This window comes from Pantherophis guttatus, chromosome 5 (genome assembly GCF_059756535.1).
Source record: "Pantherophis guttatus breed Tessera chromosome 5, ASM5975653v1, whole genome shotgun sequence".
Taxonomy (NCBI): Eukaryota; Metazoa; Chordata; class Lepidosauria; order Squamata; family Colubridae; genus Pantherophis; species Pantherophis guttatus.
The window spans coordinates 99,724,665-99,744,444 of record NC_142067.1 but is presented as its reverse complement, the minus strand read 5'-3'; the positions used below and the strand labels follow the sequence as shown (position 1 = coordinate 99,744,444).

Sequence of the window (19,780 nt, the reverse complement as noted above, 5' to 3'; positions counted from 1 at the left end):
TTACCCAATTGGTAACTTCATCGGTGTTACCTAGTTGAATAATGAAATGTCTGCAAGAAAGTAACCAAGCTTGGAAAGCACCAAGGACTCCATATACTTGGAACTTCAAACATTTTCCTGTAATGCTCCAATACTGAGCTACAAAGCATGTGGAATGCTTCTCTTTGTCCAAGACAAACTCATTTTTGCATGCAATATTCAGCAGCACAGATGCTTTAAGCGCTGCTGCTCTGAAGATGTCAATGCAAAACTAGTGTACTGTTAACTTCTGGCTCTCAATAAAATCATACTGCTAATTGTTAATGATTTGAAATTAGCCTGCAGAAAATTGACCTTCTATGACATGAACATTACTGACACATGGTATATGATGGTGGAGCAGAGTGACAGGCTCAATGACAATGCCACAGAGGAACAGATGGTGGAAATATGTTACAAATATGAACAAGTGCTTTATGAGCAACAACTCAAGAAAGGCAACAAATCTATCCATTGCAGGCCATTAGCAAACTGAAACTTAACCAACATTCCTTGTTTCAACAGTGCTTGAGAGCATCCCACACTTACTGGCTTCCGTATTTTGTCTTCTTGAACTTATCCCTCTTGTACTGGGCATGTTCCTGTTCTAAGGTTTTAACATTTGCTATAATCTGTTTTAGTGTCTTATAGGTCTCTTGAGGATCATCAATGACAAAAGTTGAATATTCTTCTTGCTCTGGCCCATCATATACTGATTTGCTGCCACAAGCCTCTGTCAAAAGAGATTTCAAAAAAGGAAGATTTATAACTGGTGAGGCTAATAAGGATTACACATAATCAGGATTCAGTTAATGCTGTATCCTGGGAATGACAAGACAATCTTAAGAATAAAATTGAATAAGAGATAATACACCAGAGTAGTTTGACCATATAAAGAAATCCTGTAAGATCAGGTTTTCATTTGAAAATCCACAGGGAGTCTTTAGAAGCTTCCAAGCTGGGCATGGAGATAACAGTATTCATAAGGAGATTGCTGAAGAGTTTTTATTGACAGTAGCAAGTTACCTTCCATTACTGGTATTAGCTAAAGATTTATTTTACAAGATATTTGTTCTTTTTTATGATAATGTTATAAGACATACACAATACATTATATATTTCTCTGCTTTTAAAGCTACCTAAGCTGATGGCCATTAATGGCAATATGAATTCCTGCAGCCTATATCAGCCTTCTTCAACCTGGTGCCCACTTGTAGGTATTCTGGGAGTTCAAGTCCAACACATTTTGAGGCCATCAGATAGGAGAAAACTGTTTTGCAGGTGGCTTAGATAGAAAACTAAGTGTTGCAAAAGCATCTGTTAGTGTAAAGTGTACAACATGCCTGAGAGTCTGAAAATCTAGAAAATTGTAGCATCCTATATGTACTTTTGCATAGCTAAATTATGGCTTACTCAGGGAAGGAAGGACTTGATCCCACTATTATACTAGAGTTTTTGTTATTCACCTTGTGTGGCCTCACCCATACCTCCATTTGGCCAAATTAAAATCTCATAAATTACATTTATAATCTCTTTACTAAATTATAATCTATCAAATAAGAGATGTGAAGGGTCCTCGTTTTAGAATAGGACTGCAAAATGAAAAGCAGTGAGGTTTCATTCTTTCGATAATGGACCTGATCTGAAAGTCACCAATCTTAACAGCTGCTGTCTGCACTGAGGGTAAAGTTTCTACCAATTGGAATGGGACAACATGCTGCAGCCAACTTGCCACCGCCAACTCACCATGGCCAGCTCGCCACAGGACAACTCGCTGTGGGATAATTCAACAATTCAATTTAATTATTTAAAAAAATTAAAAATTATTTTAATTTTTGTCATTCACATTTCATTTTGTCTCTTTCTTTAATGATTCTATTCCACCATTTCTTCCATATGAGTGTAATTCATGTCCTGCAGTGACTTGGCCATGGCAAGTTGGCTGTAGTGAGTTGGCCGTGATGAGTTGTTGTAGACCCTCCACCGATAGTAGTAGAAGTTATCTTCCCAGTACAAATGGTAGCCATTGTGAAAGGAATGTGTGCAGTGAGAGTAGGCGATCCTGGGCAATGCTTTAAAAAATTCTGTCTTGAAGAACCCGATTAATAGCCCCACTCTCTCTGCAACTGTAATTTAAAAAAAGAAAACATTCAGGCAAAAGCTACTCAGATGCTTAACTTCCAATCTAATATTGCCATAAGAAAAAAAAATACAAGTCCCTAAACACAAAGATCTAGAAGTGTCTTTAGAGGTGGCCCCAGGATCCAGTGCTATCATTAAAATAATGGGGGGAAAACCTTTGTGTGCAATGTCACAGTGCCTGTACAAAAGCAGCAGAGTTTGTGCTGCTTTGCTGCAAAACTATTTTCCTCATTTGCTCTCCTTGCCCTCCTTTCCCCATTTTGTAAAGAAAGTGACTTTCTCAGAATTGGAGAATAAAGAGAAAGAGACAAAATGTTCAGAAATGGAAGAAAAGTCCATTGTTTTTCAAGAAGTCTCTTAAAATTAGATTTTTATATAAAACAAAACATATATTGTATTATATATTGTTTCTATAGACAAAACAATAACTCATTTGCATACCCACCTTGCATTTTCTCCAGTTTGGTCATATATAGATTGAATAGGGAGTAGATGCGTTCTGTTTCTCTATCCCCATCGATGTCTAATTGTATATTTGCTGGTAGACCCCTACACAATCATTTAAATATTGTCAAGAAATTTTGAAACTCTGTATTTCATTTATGAAACAGTTGAAATGGGTTTTGATGAAGAGAACGGGATTTCACAATCAAATCATTTTCATTACAGACTGATAACACATTTTTAATAAACTGATGTATGAGACAAAGAAATTCTCAGGAACAAAATAACGGAAGGAGGAGACATTCCAAACAAGAACCATAACATTTGTATAAAAGAAAGAAAGCATTCTACTGCCTGCAGTGTATTTCAGCCAATCAGGCTGAGGTTATTAAATGTGTGAGTAAATGCATGACTAAATGCATGACTAAAAATTTGGCAATGAAAACCAAAATTATCTGTCTGTCTGTCTGTCTGTTTGTCTATCTATCTATCTATCTATCTATCTATCTATCTATCTATCTATCTATCTATCTATCTATCTATCTCCATCCATCCATCCAATCCATCCATCCACTGATCATATCTATCATATCCATCCATCCATCGATCAAATTTTTGAAACTGCCCATTTCCCTCACAGAGGGATTCTGGGCAGTATACAAGTAAACAAATATTAAAACATAAAAAACAGTTTGTGAAAATTACAAGTTTAAAAGGGAAGAATTGATTAAAAATTAATATTAAAAGTTAATTACAGTTTAATCATATTTGCCCTAGTTCATCTTCCAGGAAAAAGGCATTCCAAAGCCACAAGGAAGGACTTTTGTTTTCCAATTATGAGCACTGAGGACCCCCTATCTTTCTTTCTTGCTGTCAGCTCCTCAAGGCAGGCCAGACTAGAAAACCAAGCCATGCAAGCTAATACTACTCTTCTTAGAAAGCTATTGTAAGAGAATCTGAATGTGCTTCCCTCCTATGTCCCTTTATCATCCTAAGAGCTAAGAAGGGTTTTGTCTGTAACATCTTCTTGATTCTGGTCCACACCCAGATTTCTTTTATCTGATGGTTGTCTTGGTAGGGGTTCTTCTCCTGTTTTTCAAGGTTCTTCCTTACCTCCATCATACTTGCAGATCTTAATACTTCAACAGGTTGTAACCGGGAAGGATGTTCTCTGACCATCAGACTCCTAACTCATTAAGGACTTTACAGCTTACATATTACTAAAATTTTGAAGAATGCTATATATTTGCAGCCAGTCTTGGTCCTTTAGGATCACTGTAACATGGGTTCTAAAAGATGTTTCAGACAGAAACCTTGATGCCATGCTCTGTATAAGCTTTTCCAAATCTCATTCAGGAATGACTCCATATAAAATGCACTGCGCTAGCATGAAATAATCATAGCAATGAGTCACATGGCCTGCACATCCATGTCCAGGAAAATTCATTCTAAGCCACTAAGCAAATCTATACCTCCAGAAGAAGCACACAAAGAGCACTGATTATGGGATGACTTGAATCAACAAAAATATGCATCTGAATTAGTGCATACTAACAAAACTTTTATTTTGCATTTGGATGATGCACAATTTTGTTGGGGATAGGATTGATTTTCTTTTTTCTTTTCTTTTTTTGAAAAGGCATCTCTTCTTATAGGATAGAGAAACAAGAATTCTTCTTTTAAAGATGGGGGCCTGTTGCAAGGGTTGCATGCACTTTTGGTGAGAACTACAGTATACAAAAAAAACCCCATCCAAATCCCTTCCTAGCTAACTGAGGATATTCATAGTAAATAAAAAGATCTAGCATAACCTATGTACTTAATAATTTCAGTTATAATCCTAGTCTTGTAAGAATGCATCTTCTAAACCTGTCCCATATTGAAAAAGTTACTAGGCTTCTAGAGGGAAAACCAGATAGAGAAGAAAAACTAGGGAGTGTTTAATGCATGTTGTCAGGCCTGCCTGTTTATCCACAGCATCAGGTCTCATTCTTTCATCATCCACAGGGATACATCTTATCATCAAATACTTAAAGCAAAATTTAAAGCCGGAAGTGTCCTTACCCAGTGCAAGGAGTACAACCAGGAGCATTATCTGCTATAGATTTGCAGCACAGCCAGTGCCCATTTAGATATGCAGAAGGATGGTAGACAGTGAGCCGTTTCTTGTTACACTGGCTAACTTTGGTGAGGATATCAATCCAGTCCTTGGCCTCAACACAATTATTGGCCTGAATATAGAGCACTCTTTCAGGCTGAATCACTTGGAACATCTTAAAGGGAGAGAGAGAAAAATAATCGATTATTAACAGGGAACAATACTTAAAGTGTAATGTTTTAGAAAACAACTTTTAGGAATATGTATTTTTATCATTGGGTTGCTTAGTGGCTAGTTCTCACTCACACGATGGGCTTGCATCCTGAATCCTTTGATATGAATTGTATAGCAATTTATATTACAAGACACTCACAGACACACACACAATTGAGGTGATCTGAGAAAGAGTGATTGACCGAAATCAGTCATTCATGGCTAAATTGGGATTTGAACTCATAGTCTCCCAGTTTCTACCATGGTGCCTTGACCACTAGACCAAACTGGTTCCTCTAAGAAACAAGTGTATGGTAGGGGTTGTACTTAATAGTTAAGAAGGAGAAGTACTTACATTTTTCATTTTGAAGGATTCTTCTTCCAACTTTTCTACTGCCAGAATGTTTTCAATTGGAATGCTGCATAATGGATGATCACCTAAATGGTGGATAATTACCAGAAAAAATGTTTCAAAACTCCCTGTGTATACAAATACATGTATGTGTTCAGGTCATAAGTGCATTATTCTGTGCCCCTTAAATTATTAATCACCATTTGTGGGTTTGGGGTTTTTGATGAACTTTCTCCTGGAAAACAGTGTATTAATGTTTACATTAAAAGGGAAACAAAAATGTTAGTACCTTTGCTTTTCTGATAGGTAAATTCATGATTGCTGAGCCGAAACCACCTCTTCTTGAAGTTCTTCATGCCAAATCTTTTCCTGCCTTGTGCCCTTTTGATCATAAACCTATTGTAAAAAAATCCACAGCAGTTTTACATAAAGATATACTCAGCCTGGTCCTTGTCAGAAATTGTGCTCTTCTTATAAAGCAAGCAGTCTTGAAAAATCTCTTAAAGGCTGGGAAGCTTTGCACTATAGAAATCATGGTCAAAGTCAAACCATAATATAGCTGCATCCTCATAAAAAACTACACATTTCAGTTAAGGAGGCACTAGAGAGATAAGATCATGTTGATATTTTTTTAAGTCAAATATGTATTTTTCTGAATTGCGCAGCCACCATCTAAGCCCAGGAAAAGGTATGTGTTCTTTAAGGAAGCACCAGAGGTGGGTTTCAGCAGGTTCTGGAGAACCGGTAGCGGAAATTTTGAGAAGTTCGGAGAAGTTCGGTAATAAAAATTCTGACTGCCCCGCCCCAATCTATTCTCTGCCTCCCAAGTCCCAGCTGATCAGGAGGTAATGGGGATTTTGCAGTAACTTTCCCCTGGATTGGAGAGAGAATGGAGATTTTACAGTATCCTTCCCGCGCCCACCAAGCCACACCACGCTCACCAAGCCACACCCACAGAACCGGTAGTAAAAAAATTTGAAACCCACCCACTGGGAAGCACCAACAAGTACAGCAAGCAGACCAACATCTGCTATGAGGCATCTTTTTCTATATTCATAAACACTGATACATTTAGGAACTTGTAGCTGAATAGTCAAAGCCCTTAACTGAGGTGCTTAATAAAAGAGGAAGTACCCAGTATATTATATGACAGAAAGCTACAGCTAAGTCTCATCTGTCTTTACCATCTTATCTCCATGAAATATTATTAACTTTCTTTAAAGTTATTTAAGCATATTTAACACAGCAGGCCAAGCAAAGACAATAAAAATCAGAGAACGAAAATACAGTTGCAGAAGTTCATTTTTTGTTAAAAAGGGGAGGTTAGAAAGTCAAATACTGTATTTGTGCTTTTTACAGACAGTAGAAATATTTTTAAAAAGAAAGCAATAAAGTTTAAGATGGCAGGTACATGTCATGGATCTAATTAAAATTAATTGCATTTAGAAGCAGGTATCCTTTTTACCTTGTAGTTAATTATATTTCATGTTTTTGGTATTTGGGAAATATTTCTAATGGGGAAAAAGTTGGCGTTTTCAACAATAATCCAATCTTCTAAAAACTTAAGAGTAATTATTTGCACTTCTTTTAATTCAACTTTTTTATTTTTTTTATTTCCGCACCCAAGCCTTTGACATATATTAGACAGCACAAAACTTACATAGAACTTTATAGAACCCTGCTAGACCCATTATTAACAGAAGGTGAAACATTTAATCTTACACATTTGGAAAAAACAACACTGATGTAAGCTCACCCTTCTTTAAGTAGTATTGGTTGTTCTATAATTTTGTGATCTCTCCTTCCGGAGGATGAAATCAAATCTAAGAACTTGGAGCAAACAATGAATAGACATGAAATAAACATTTAACATGGATGTCATCTAATTCTTACTTGTTGGAGCAAGTAAGTTCAAGTTTTAAAACACCGATTTATTGGCTAATAAGAAACAGAAAGGAATTAATAATTCCTCATGTACAAATAAAATATGTTAAATATCTTATGCTTAATCATATTATGGGTCTGCATACATTATGTCTACCGTATTTTTTGGAGTATATGATGCACCTTTCTTCCCCCCTAAAAGGGGGTGAAAATTTAGGTGCGTCTTATACACTGAATGTAGCCCCGCCCACCCACTGGCCCCCACCCTTTGGCCTGTGCCTCGCAGCAGTTACCTCCTTGCAAGCAAACAGCAAGAAAAAACAGCTCCTTTCAGCTTCAGCACAGCCTAATTAGCACAAGTTGATTCTATCTGCCTCCCGACTCTCAGCTGATTTGCTCTCAGCTGTTTTGCCTCTGCTGCTTGCTGCAAAGAGGTAAATTGCTGGAGCAGATTTTTTTTCCTTGTACTAATCAAGCTATGCTGAAAATGAAACTGAAAGTAAAGCAGGTTGTTTGCTGTTTGCTGCAAGGAGGCAAAATTGCTCAGAGGCAGAGGGAGATTTCTTTTTCTTCTTTTCCTCACCAAAAAAGGTAGGTGTGTCTTATACTCCGGTCCGTTTTATACTCCGAAAAATACGGTATTTATTCTCCTTCTCCTGAGGCTTAATTTTGATATTTTATTGCAGCTGCAATCGAAGCTGGTGCAATGCTTGCTTCCACATTCATTGGAGGATACCTAAATCAGTCTATTTCTGATAGACCTGTGCCCTTCAAACATGTGGGAATCCAGCTATTATAAATTCCACCCTATATAATAGTCTCTAATCTACATTGGTTTAGAATTAAAAGACCTGCAGTTGAACAGGTATGGAGGGCAACAATGAATTAAAAGTGAATGAAAGGCTTGAATGTTTTGTCAATGGATTCTGTATAGGAGATGCAGACATTTTGATAAGAGTATTGTCAAATATATTGTTCACAAATGTCTTACTAATCCATATGGCAGATGGCTGATTAGCACGGGAAGGAAAAGGAAAAAAAACATCTAAACAATCTTCCCCATTCCAATGTTCCCCAAAGGTATTGGGAGCATAATCTTTAACATATTTCAATGGTGAATGGATGGTTGTTAATTCTGTATTTTATAGCCCCAATAAATCTAGAAGTAATAGAAAGTTGGTATATAGTCTAAAGGTATATTTTTTTTATAGCTAAGCTACTGAAATATAAAAAACCCCATCCTACCCTTCCTGAATGTTCAAATATCTGAGAATGTTCAAAATGATGATACTATGGCACTATTTCATACTGTTTATTGCAACTCTAAAGATATCTATTGAAGAAAACTTTAAATCAATATGCTAAAACCCATTCAGTGGCCAAAAGATTTATTTCCATATTTCCCCATCTTTTCCATTATTATATTTTTATTTCTAATTAATTATTTAGAATATACAGACATGTACTTCAGTCTTCATAAAATATTGTCATTCATAAATTCATGAAATCTATAAAACGTTCTTTTAAAAATAATAAATAATAATTTAAGGAATTGGCTGGTATTCCCCCAAAGCAGACAAAAGATTATTTCTAATACTTACATTTTTTACTGCATCTGCATATTTTTGCTCATTAAAGTAGTCATAAAATATAGCCATATATGATTCCTTGAAACTAGCCTGAAATAAAATCACCATTTTGATCATGAAACTTGAGCTCAAAATACAGGGAAAAAAATCAGATTCATTAACTCATGGATGAATAATTTTCTATGGTTAAAAAAAAACGGTTTAAAAAACTCTTCCTGATGGCCTATGTTTTGATTTAAGGCTAGAAACAAGTCAGGAGTATTAGTTCATAGGACATGTGGCTCACAAACAAACTTTAAGCTCTAAAGGGAAAACGGATGGCCATACTGAGTGGATAATGTGAATCATCTCTCAGGGTTTTTTTTGCCAGTTTAGAGAAACTCCTGCATCACAATTCATATATTCTCAAGACCTGCATTGTTTTTGCGTCCTGCTCTTTCTTCCCTCCCAAGCTGATAAAAACATGGATTTATACAGATTATAGTACAATCAAATAAAAAATATTCCATATTAGCTTATTCTTACTACTATCTGTTCAGTTGTCCTTTGTACACATCAGGGGATTTAGGACGTCTTATTGTATCAGTGTGGTATTAGATGCAGACCCAAGCAGTGTGGCTTTTTGCAATTAATAGAGGGAAATTCTGTCAATGAACCAATTTTCTAAGTGGCATCCAAGATTTTTTGGTACAGCACCCACTATGCTAATATCCCTAGGACATCACGGCCAGTTTATGCCAGAATCTTTCACTTTTAATTTTGATTTTCAGATCTTGATATTTTGTGATCTTTTCCAATCCTTTGTCTTCTATTCTACTATCCCCTGGAATTGCCACATCAATTATCCACATTTTCTTCTTTTCAACTGCAGTTATATCTGGTTTACTTTGAGCCAAGATTTTATCAGTCTCTTTTCAGAAATCTCACAATATTTTAACCTGCTAATTTATTACTTTTGGTATTCTATGTTCATAACTGGTACATGATAATTTTTACAGATGTTCCAGTGAGTCATTTTGGTAATTGCATTATGTCATTGTATATTAACAGTTTGTGTGATCTTTTTGCATGAACTGAGTATATGATCTACTATTTCTTTTGCTTTTTTGCACAATATGCACTTTCAATCATTTGATGGTTTTCGACGAGGGTGAAATGCTCCTGGTTTGGACCGGATCAGGCGATCCGGTAGCGATTGTGGCAGGTGGTTCGGAGAACCAGTAGCAATGGTGGTGCGAGGCTCCGCCTACCTGCCCGGGTGTCATTACTTCCTGGTTTTAACCAGGAAGTAATGTGTTTTTTAGGTCTGTGCGTGCATCTGATGTGCGTGCGGCATGTGCACTTCTGAACCGGTAAGGAAAGTAAGTAGATTTCACCTCTGGTTTCAACTGATATTATTATTTTTCACCCTCTTAAAAATATATTTTGATCAACTCAAAGCGATCAACATAGCTAGAAATACTTCTATTTTGACTCATGCGGTGCCACTTTAGAGAAGGCTTTAATTACAGAAGTGCAAATGTAATCATAATTCAGGATATTGAAAAAGTTTTGTAGTGGGAAAAAACCATGAAATACTTACAGACTTAGACTTTGATAAACTGCCCAATGTTTGTATGGTTTTAGAGATCAGTGTCAAAGTTCTTGAAGTTTGTGGATCCTATACAAAGGAGAAAACGACCATGTTATAATTTGTTGTGGGAAACCATAAAAGCTAGCTTCTAGTTTACGTTCATTAAAATGCATTTTCTTACTCTGTACGTAAAATTTAAGTGAATAAGTGAGAAGAAATTTTAAGGACTTTTGCATCTGGCAAGAATCTCCAGCTACTCTGCTTAGTTTAATGGCTAGTGGTTAAGAACATTTTATTATTTTCCAGTTGGACCAATAAAATTTTAATTTTTTGGTAGGCAGAAAAAACTTAAAAGAACAGAATTCTCTTAGTAGCTGCCCCAAAATTTCTATTAAGTTTCCTTTGAAAGACCCAACATTGCAGAATTAAGTAAATATGCTATTTACAGAACCAGGCTGAAAATAATTTTGTGTTGAAAAGAATTCAGCCTGGAGAAAAATGCTAATTGCCAATTTGGAAATAAAACTTTTTTTTTTTACTAAGAATACAAAGGAATATGCACATTTACAGAATTCCATAACTGAATTATGCTTTTAACGTTTTTTTTCAGCAGCAAATTGCTGTACATTAATAAGATATATTTGAATTTTAAAACTAAATTGTTGTATATAAAGAAACAAAAATAATTCTTCACATATGCAGATGAACAAGTTAATTTTCCTCATGAGTCAGTTCTCCACCATTTACTTAATTCTTGACTTTTCCAAATTTTCACCACTTACTCTTTTTATGTCTAATGCTGGAACAGTGCCTGCCTTTAAAAGTTCTCAATCTTATGGTAAATATTTCTTGTTCACATTTTATCACCTTTTAGGAATGGCCACGTATGATATTTGACATGAAGTTTAAACACTCATATTAATATCTTGTGTACATATTTAAATATTGTCCATTTCAGCATTTGAATTGTAAAAAAGTAATGCAAATTATAACTTGTTACTAGCCAGATAAAGTCTAAAACCCAAATAATGAAAAAGAGCCAACAGTAAATAAGACACAGGGCCTCAAAGGGATGGACACAATGGGCTCGTCATTGACCTCCTGAAGCTTGAAGTACTTACTGGGTGATGCGGTGTAAGATGAAAAAGGTTTGGAGAAAGAATTGCAGGAGCAAAGAATCTCAGAAAAATAAAGCTGCTTACTGCTGTGTACCTCACATCTGGGTCGTCTATGATTTTAAAACAGAATACAAATGATCATGTTGTGATTCTACTCTGAAAAATGGTTCAGACCACCCCAAAAAGGAGAGAGTAATAGATGAAAACATCCCAATCAACCCAGGGAAAAATGTTAAGATGCACAATTGCGAGTAAAAAGATGGGAGGACTTGCTATCCAAATTCCATTTTGTCAAAATAAGGGGAAAGGTCAATATATAAGAGATGCTTCTGCCCATGAAAACAAGAGTTGAGTATGCCAAGAGTAATCTAAAAATAAACTTAATACAGTGGGAATGGATAGTTAAGCATTTAGGTGGTAAAATAAGAAGTGTCAGGGTCAGCAATATGCTTAATGACCATTATTTGAACATGTATTCTGATCACATCTGTGGAAATAACTGCAATTCATAATCTTCCTCTGCAGCCAAGGATATACAGTTATCATAAGTGAATGCATAATTTAATCTCCAAAATGAAGATAGTTAACAATCTGGATAAAAATAAGGATAACAACAAAACACAAAACATAAGGGAAAGAACATGATCTTCCTCCTTCAACAGGAGTTTAAAGACATATGGGATATATTTCAGTTTCAGTGTGATTATGAGATGATTTCTGAATTCCCCTTAATAATCTTGAAACAATTATAAAGCAATTATAGATGTATGACTTCCCCTTCTTTCAGCTGAGATAATCTTTTCTCAGCTACATTCAGTTTAGAATTTACAATACTAGTAATATCTTTGAAGGCTTTTATATTATATAGAGATTACCCATCGCCTCTTTTTCAATAGCTGCCAAATTGCCTAAGTGGAAGGCAATTGTTGTTAATGTTTATTTATTTGGGTCACTGATGAGCATACGAATTAAAACTATAAAATTTTATAAACCTCCCATTTGAAGTGTCATCCTGACAACTATTAAGCTTCTTCTGTCATCAAAACATCCAGTAATAACATGATTCAATAGTAGCGATTAGTTAATGTCCAACCTCTTGACAAATTTATTCCTCCTTGATTGGTTCCTAGTAAAACTCCTTCCAAGGATATCTTTAATATTGTTCACTTACCTTATTTGTTCACTGAACTTTTTTTTACTTCCCTAAGTGCCCCGTTATTAGGATGAAAATGAGGAGAACACTATCTAACAATAGTGTCATATTTATTTGAAGTTCAGTGTGCTCCCTGAATTTCTTTTTCCAGACCTTTTTTCACCTTTTCTCTTTTTCATTATGGAGATCGAGTGGTGCAGTGGTTAGAATGCAATATTGCAGGCAACAGTCTGGAGTTCCATCCTGATGGAACTTAACGTTCACTCACTTTCCATCCTTCCAAGATTGGTAAAATGAGGTAAAAATAGTGCCATAGTGTCATCAAAATGACCCAGATTGTTGGAGGCAATATGCTGACATTGTAAACAGCCCAGACTGTAAAGCACTATGGAGCAGTATTTAAGTGTAAGTGCTATTGCTATTGCTAATATTATGAATACTAATTCTAATATTAAATATGTAATAATGTTGAGATTCTACTGTATGAATATTAATTTTGACCCTGATGGTACTGTTCTGCTAATTCATTTCTTTCAAATATAAGATAGACCACAAATCTCATTAAATTTCATACGAAATGTACTATTTAAATAAGGATGTATAAACACACTACTGTAGCTCACAAGTAAGATGTCTATACAAATGTACACACATATCAGAAACATAGAAGAGCTGCAGTGGAGCAGTGGTTAGAATATAGTATTGCAGGCTGCTTTTGCTGACTGCCGACTGCTTGCAATTTGGCAGTTCGAATTTCACCAGGCTCAAAGTTGACTCAGCCTTCCATCCTTCCAAGGTGGGTAAAATAAGGACTCAGATTATTGGGGGCAATATGCTGACTCTGTAAACTGCTTAGAGAGGGGCTGTAAAAGCACTGTGAAGCAGTATGTAAGTCTAAGTGCTATTGCTATATAGTAAAATGGCTTCACAAGAATCTACAATAGAGAATGTTCCAATTAGGTTAAACGGGAGAGCAAAAAAGAGTTTAAGTTTTATATTACCTTGGAAACGTATAGCTGCTGATTCCCTCAATGAAAAAAAGATGTCACACATCACTGTAGGGCAACTGACCCCAGATTTTGTAATAACTGTGAAAATTCGATCTACATACTGCCTAAGATTTTCCTAGAATAAAAATGAAGAACATAAAACATTAATTCCAAAATAATTTCAGACCTTTAAAACATTGAACAAGGTACATTTTAATTAATTTTCATATTAATAGAATTTGATTATTATAAGCAATGTCATTATATTAGTAATTATATTACATTAAACCATCTTATACTAATACAGGTAGTCCTCAATTTAGGACCACAACTGAGCCCAAAATTTCTGTTAAGTGAGACGTTTGTAAGGGAGTTTTGCCCCATTTTATGACCTTCTTGCCACAGATGTTAAGTGATTCATTGTAGTTGATAAGTTAGTAACCCAATTGTAATCTGTATTTTCCATTGATTTTGCTTGTCAGAATGGTGCAAAAAGTGATCATATGACGTAGCCAAAAGCCTGGGCCAAGAGACAGTTGTTAAGGCCCTCTGAAACATCCATTAATTCAAATTACTTTCAAAAATCTATTCACAAATATTTTCAAAACCATATCCCACGTATGATAGTAATGGTATCTGCCATGCTCAATTTATGTTACAATCCTCTAGTGTTCCTATATCTAACAAGAAATTTAATCAGATTATGACTTCTTAAATTTTTATTTTGAAATACTATAATTATATTCATTCATTCATTCAGTTTTTATAGCTGCCCATCTCACACATGTGACTATGTTTTAATAATATTGTGATTAGCATTGAAATAATATATTGAAACATTGAGCAATTAAAGAATGAAAGAATATACTTTAATATAAACATGTATATTACTATCAGAATTATATAGATTTGATGATTGTAAAAAATATGATTAGAATAATTTTGTATGTCTAAATAATATTGGGATTGGTATTAGAATTGTGTATTGAAACATTGAATAATGAAATAATGGATGATTGTATCTTAATACAAATAGATGTAGAGGGAAATATGGGAGGTAGGTTAAAAATGAACAGGATTCATAGCACCAAAGTGGGCGAGAGATGTTGGATAGAAAGAAAAAGTCTTTTAATAAAAGGGTGACCTGATTAAAAGTTAGAATAGAGATAGAAATAAGAGAAAGGGGGAATATTAGTGTATACATTTTTACATAATAAAATAAAAGCAATTACAAGAGGAAAGTTTAGAAATTGAATGGCGGTATTATTATGTATGATCAAATAATATGGTGAGTGGTAATTGAGCAATATATTAAAACATGGAATAATTAAATAATGATAGACTACAACTTAATATAAATGTGTATTATTATTAGAAATATATAAGTTGGTTGAATGCAATAACTATGATTAATTTTACTAGTTTTATTTGTATTAGAATGTATGACACCCAGGTGCCACACATTGATATGTATATGTAAAATAAAATAAATAACTTGGGGGGAAGTAATTAAAAACAAAACCATTGAAATAAATTTAAAACTGTAACAAAACCAAACCATGAGAGTGTGCTCTCCAAACTTCCAAAGAATATACTCATATTTCCATGGATTCCCCAGGTCAATGACAAAACCAGGATTAATAGCCTTTCAGAAAATCATATAAATTGTTTCTGAAGCATTATTTGGCTATGTTGTACTATTAGTTATTCTGTATTACACCTTCATACATTATTTTTAAATCCAAATCTATGTCTTTAAAATGTATCATGTGTCTAACTTACGGCACATAAAACAGGAGTCCTATTGCAAACCACTACTGAAATAAGCCATCAGTAAGTAATTTTAGAAATACTTACAAATAAGAATATTCCCATTTAGAAGTGCTTCAATATAGATGAATTTATATGAAACCCCAAAATAGATTATAGTACTGCTTACAACACACACACACACACACATATATAAAGCCACATGTATAGATGAATTTTGATATTTTGATTTTGTGTGAAATATTAGGTGCTCACATTCTAGAACAGGGGTGTCAAACTCAAGGCCTAGGGGCCAGATCCACCCCACGGGGTGCTTAGATCTGGCCCACGGGACCACCCTGGAAAGAGCGAAGGATCGGCCCTTGGTGCTTCTGCCAGAGAAAACAAGCTCCCAAGCTCCGTTTTCGGCTGGGACAGCCTTCTGCAACCCTCTGCCAGTGAGAACGGAGCTTGGGAGGGGGGGGGGCCTCAGGAGCCTGTTTTCTCTGGCAGAGGCACCATGGCCACCACAGGTGCCCCTGACACAAGTGATGTCAAGATAGCCACGCCCACCCTGGCCATGCTCACCCCAGCCCCCCGAGGTCAAACACAACCTTGATGCGGTCTTCAATGAAATTGAGTTTGACACCCCTGTTCTAGAAGATGAACTAAATGGAGGCTCTGGTGGGATTCCATGCCAGAAAAAATGCCTGCCTGACATCAAAAACTACTTTTTTCCTTTCTTTCTTTTTGTGTTGAAATCTGGTAATATATGAAACAATCTTTATGAAATATTTTATTTATTTATTTATTTATTTATTTATTAGATTTTTTATACCGCCCCCTCTCCCGAAGGACTCGGGGCGGTGAACAGCCAAAGTTAAAAACATACAATACAAACAATTAAAAATACGTTTAAAACAGAATTAAATCTAAAATGGCTCCCCAATTTAAAATGCCTTACCCATACCCCTATAAAAAGACGAATTTAAAATTTAAAAATTTAAAATTTCCACATTTAAAAAGGGGGAAGATTTAGGCCAGGCCAGCTTGATAAAATAGAAAGGTCTTAAGCGCGCGGCGGAAGGTGCGCAGATCCGGGATCCTACGTATCTCCGGGGGGAGCTCGTTCCAAATCGTAGGTGCCCCCACAGAGAAGGCTCTCCCCCTAGGGGCCGACAGCCGACATTGTTTGGCCGACGGCACCCGGAGGAGCCCCTCTCTATGGGAGCGTACTGGCCGGTGGGAGGCTATTGGTGGTAGCAGGCGGTCCCGTAAATAACCAGGTCCTAAGCCATGGAGCGCTTTGAAGGTGATAACCAGAACCTTGAAGCGCACTCGGAAGACCACCGGGAGCCAGTGCAGCTCGCGCAGGAGAGGTGTCACATGGGAACTCCATGTCGCTCCCATCACTACCCGCGCGGCCGCACTCTGCGCCAGTTGGAGCCTCCGAGTGCACCTCAAGGGGAGCCCCATGTAGAGAGCGTTGCAGTAATCCAGACGAGAAGTAATGAGGGCATGAGTGACTGTGTGTAGGGAGTCCCGATCTAGATAGGGACGCAACTGGCGAATCAGGCGAACCTGATGAAAAATCCTCCCGGACACGGCCGTCACATGCTCTTCTAACGACAGCCGTGAATCCAGGAGGACACCCAAGTTGCGAGCCCTATCCGTGGGGGCCAATGATTTGCCCCCAATAGTCAGCGATGGCATTAGCTGACTATATCGGGACGTCGGAAACCACAGCCACTCGGTCTTGGATGGGTTGAGCCTGAGCCTGTTCCTCCCCATCCAGATCCGTACGGCCTCCAGGCACTGGGACATCACTTCAAGGGCATCGTTGGGGTGGTCCGGGGTGGAGATGTACAGCTGGGTGTCATCCGCGTACTGATGGTGCTTCACCCCAAAACCACGGATGATCTCGCCCAGCGGCTTTACATAAATGTTGAACAAAAGGGGCGAGAGGATCGATCCCTGCGGCACCCCACATATGAGGGGCCTCGGGGTCGACCTCTGCCCCCCTGTCAACACAGACTGCGACCGGTCGGAGAGAAAGGAGGAGAACCACCTTAGTACGGTGCCTCCCACCCCCAACTCTTCCAACCGGTGCAGCATGATACCATGGTCGATGGTATCAAAAGCCGCTGAGAGATCTAACAGGACCAGGACAGAGGAGCAGCCCCTGTCCCGAGCCCTCCAGAGATCATCGACCAACGCGACCAATGCCGTTTCCGTGCTGTATCCAGGCCTGAAACCCGACTGGAATGGATCCAGATACGACGCTTCATCCAGGTACTGGGGAAGCTGTCCCGCAACCACACTCTCAACAACCTTCGCCACAAAACGAAGGTTGGAGACTGGACGATAATTAGCCAATATTGCCGGGTCCAGGGAAGGCTTCTTGAGGAGGGGCCTCACCACCGCCTCCTTAAGGGCGGCGGGGAAGACACCCTCACCCAATGAAGCATTTATAATCCCCTGGAGCCAGCCTCGCGTCACCTCCCGGGAAGCCAGCACTAACCAGGAGGGACACGGGTCCAACAAACATGTGGTCGCGTTCAATCTACCCAGAATCCTGTCCACGTCATCTGGGGTCACAGGATCAAACTCATCCCAGATAACAGTCTCAAGACCTGCCTCCGTCACTCTCGCTGGATCTACCCAGTCAGAGTCCAGACCTTCCCGAATCTGAGTGATTTTGTCATACAGATACTGAACAAAGTCCTCGGCTCTTCCCTCCAAGGGGTCCTCCCGCGCTTCCTGGTGGAGCAGGGAGCGGGTCACCCTAAACAGGGCGGCCGGGCGATTATCTGATGACGCAATAAGAGCAGCAAAATGCATACATTTTGCTGCTTTTATCGCCACTAGGTAAGTCCTAATATGGGATCTAACCAGTGTCCGGTCCGATTCAGAAAGACTAGCTCTCCAACTACTCTCTAGGCGTCTTTTCCGGCGCTTCATCTCCCTCAGCTCCTCGGTGAACCAAGGAGCCAGGCGAGATCCGCGCCGGGTCAGAGGCCGCAAAGGCACGACTCGATCCAGGGCCCCAGCGGCCGCCCTATCCCAGGCGGCCACTAGGTCTCCAGTCGAGGCGTGAGCCAGAACCTCAGGAATTGGCCCAAGCTCCGTCTGGAACCTATCGGGTTCCATCAGGCACCTGGGGCGGTACCATCTTATCGGTTCCGCCTCCCTGCAGCGGGGTGTCGCGGTACGAAGGTCAAGGCGAAGGAGAGAGTGATCCGACCATGACAAGGGCTCGATGACTACATCCCCTATCTCAAGATCACTCAACCACTGTCCAGAGACAAAAAGCAAGTCCAGTGTGTTTCCCCCAGTGTGCGTAGGGCCATGAATTAGTTGGGTCAGATCCATGGCCGTCATGGAAGCCATGAACTCCCGAGCCACCTCAGACGTCTCACCCACGGACGGCAGGTTGAAATCCCCCATGACCATAAGTCTGGGGGTATCAACCGCCACCGCAGCAATAACGTTGAGTAGCTCAGGCAGGGTTGCTGCCACGCGGCAGGGAGCCAGGTACGTGATCAGCAAACCCATCTGAACCCCATGGCCCCATTTCACAAGGAGGGACTCACAACCAGCTGTCTGAGGTACAGTGGTCTCCTCCCTAAGAAATATAATTTTCAACATCTGGAAACTGGGATCGGTATCACCCTGTTGCAGAGAAGAGTAGCAAATTCACATCGTAATTACATTTGTATTGAAAACAATGGTCTAGTCCCATCTAGTTTACACTTGGTAACACATTTCAAGGAGTAATCATTTTCATAGGTGAAAAACTGATTTTCTCCCCATCACTTGAACTACCTACCCTATTATTTTCCAAATTTTCAGCATCTTTCAACTTTACTGGATCAATTTCACAAGGTTTATGGAGTTGGCAGATCTGTGAAAAATAAGAAAGAAAATACATAGCTGATATCGGTGTAATGGATTAGTTACCAATGGGATTTGACATGTCTCAATTTTCAGATGAAATTTGTCCTACTGAAGTTGTTTTATAGGAATAAATGATTTGAAAACAATGTTCTTTCTTGGGTTCAATTTCTTATTTCTTTTTACTTTGGCAGTGACACTAACCATTTTTTCTGATTGAGAGATTTATAAACCCATTGCAAATCTAATTTCCAATACTGGCTAAAATGTAAATTCCAGTCTTAACTGTGTTTATTGACATTGCTAATGTGGTGCACATGATGATTAAGGAAAATGAGGTAAGGACACAAATATTTAGGCTGTAGAGAAAACGTTATCATTTGAAAATAAATGGTCTACAAAAAAATGCAGTTGTAGTTTTTAAACTTTCTCCAGTGCTTTGAAATAGTATTTAGTTAGTTAGTTAGTTATTCTATATATTTAAATTTATTAGCCACCTAATTCTAATGGACTCCAATGTTATCAATATCCTATCAAAAGAATATTTAAGGGGGAAAATCTCAT

The 19,780-nt window shown here is 38.0% G+C and overlaps 1 protein-coding gene across 4 annotated transcripts in view; it reads right to left on the bottom strand.

The window, feature by feature from the left end:
* Nucleotides 1-19,780, bottom strand: part of RASA3 (RAS p21 protein activator 3) — a 140,928-nt gene that overhangs the window by 4,007 nt on the left and 117,141 nt on the right. For all 4 annotated transcript variants that reach the window (XM_034419257.3, XM_087895397.1, XM_087895396.1 and 1 more), the window contains 11 exons: nucleotides 19,152-19,226; nucleotides 13,586-13,709; nucleotides 11,435-11,541; nucleotides 10,323-10,400; nucleotides 8,753-8,830; nucleotides 7,024-7,097; nucleotides 5,557-5,663; nucleotides 5,271-5,353; nucleotides 4,669-4,877; nucleotides 2,606-2,709; nucleotides 568-751 (listed from right to left, as the gene is read on the bottom strand). In XM_034419257.3, coding sequence (XP_034275148.1) covers nucleotides 568-751; nucleotides 2,606-2,709; nucleotides 4,669-4,877; nucleotides 5,271-5,353; nucleotides 5,557-5,663; nucleotides 7,024-7,097; nucleotides 8,753-8,830; nucleotides 10,323-10,400; nucleotides 11,435-11,541; nucleotides 13,586-13,709; nucleotides 19,152-19,226 — 1,223 coding nt within the window. The remainder of the gene's footprint in view (nucleotides 1-567; nucleotides 752-2,605; nucleotides 2,710-4,668; nucleotides 4,878-5,270; nucleotides 5,354-5,556; nucleotides 5,664-7,023; nucleotides 7,098-8,752; nucleotides 8,831-10,322; nucleotides 10,401-11,434; nucleotides 11,542-13,585; nucleotides 13,710-19,151; nucleotides 19,227-19,780) is intronic.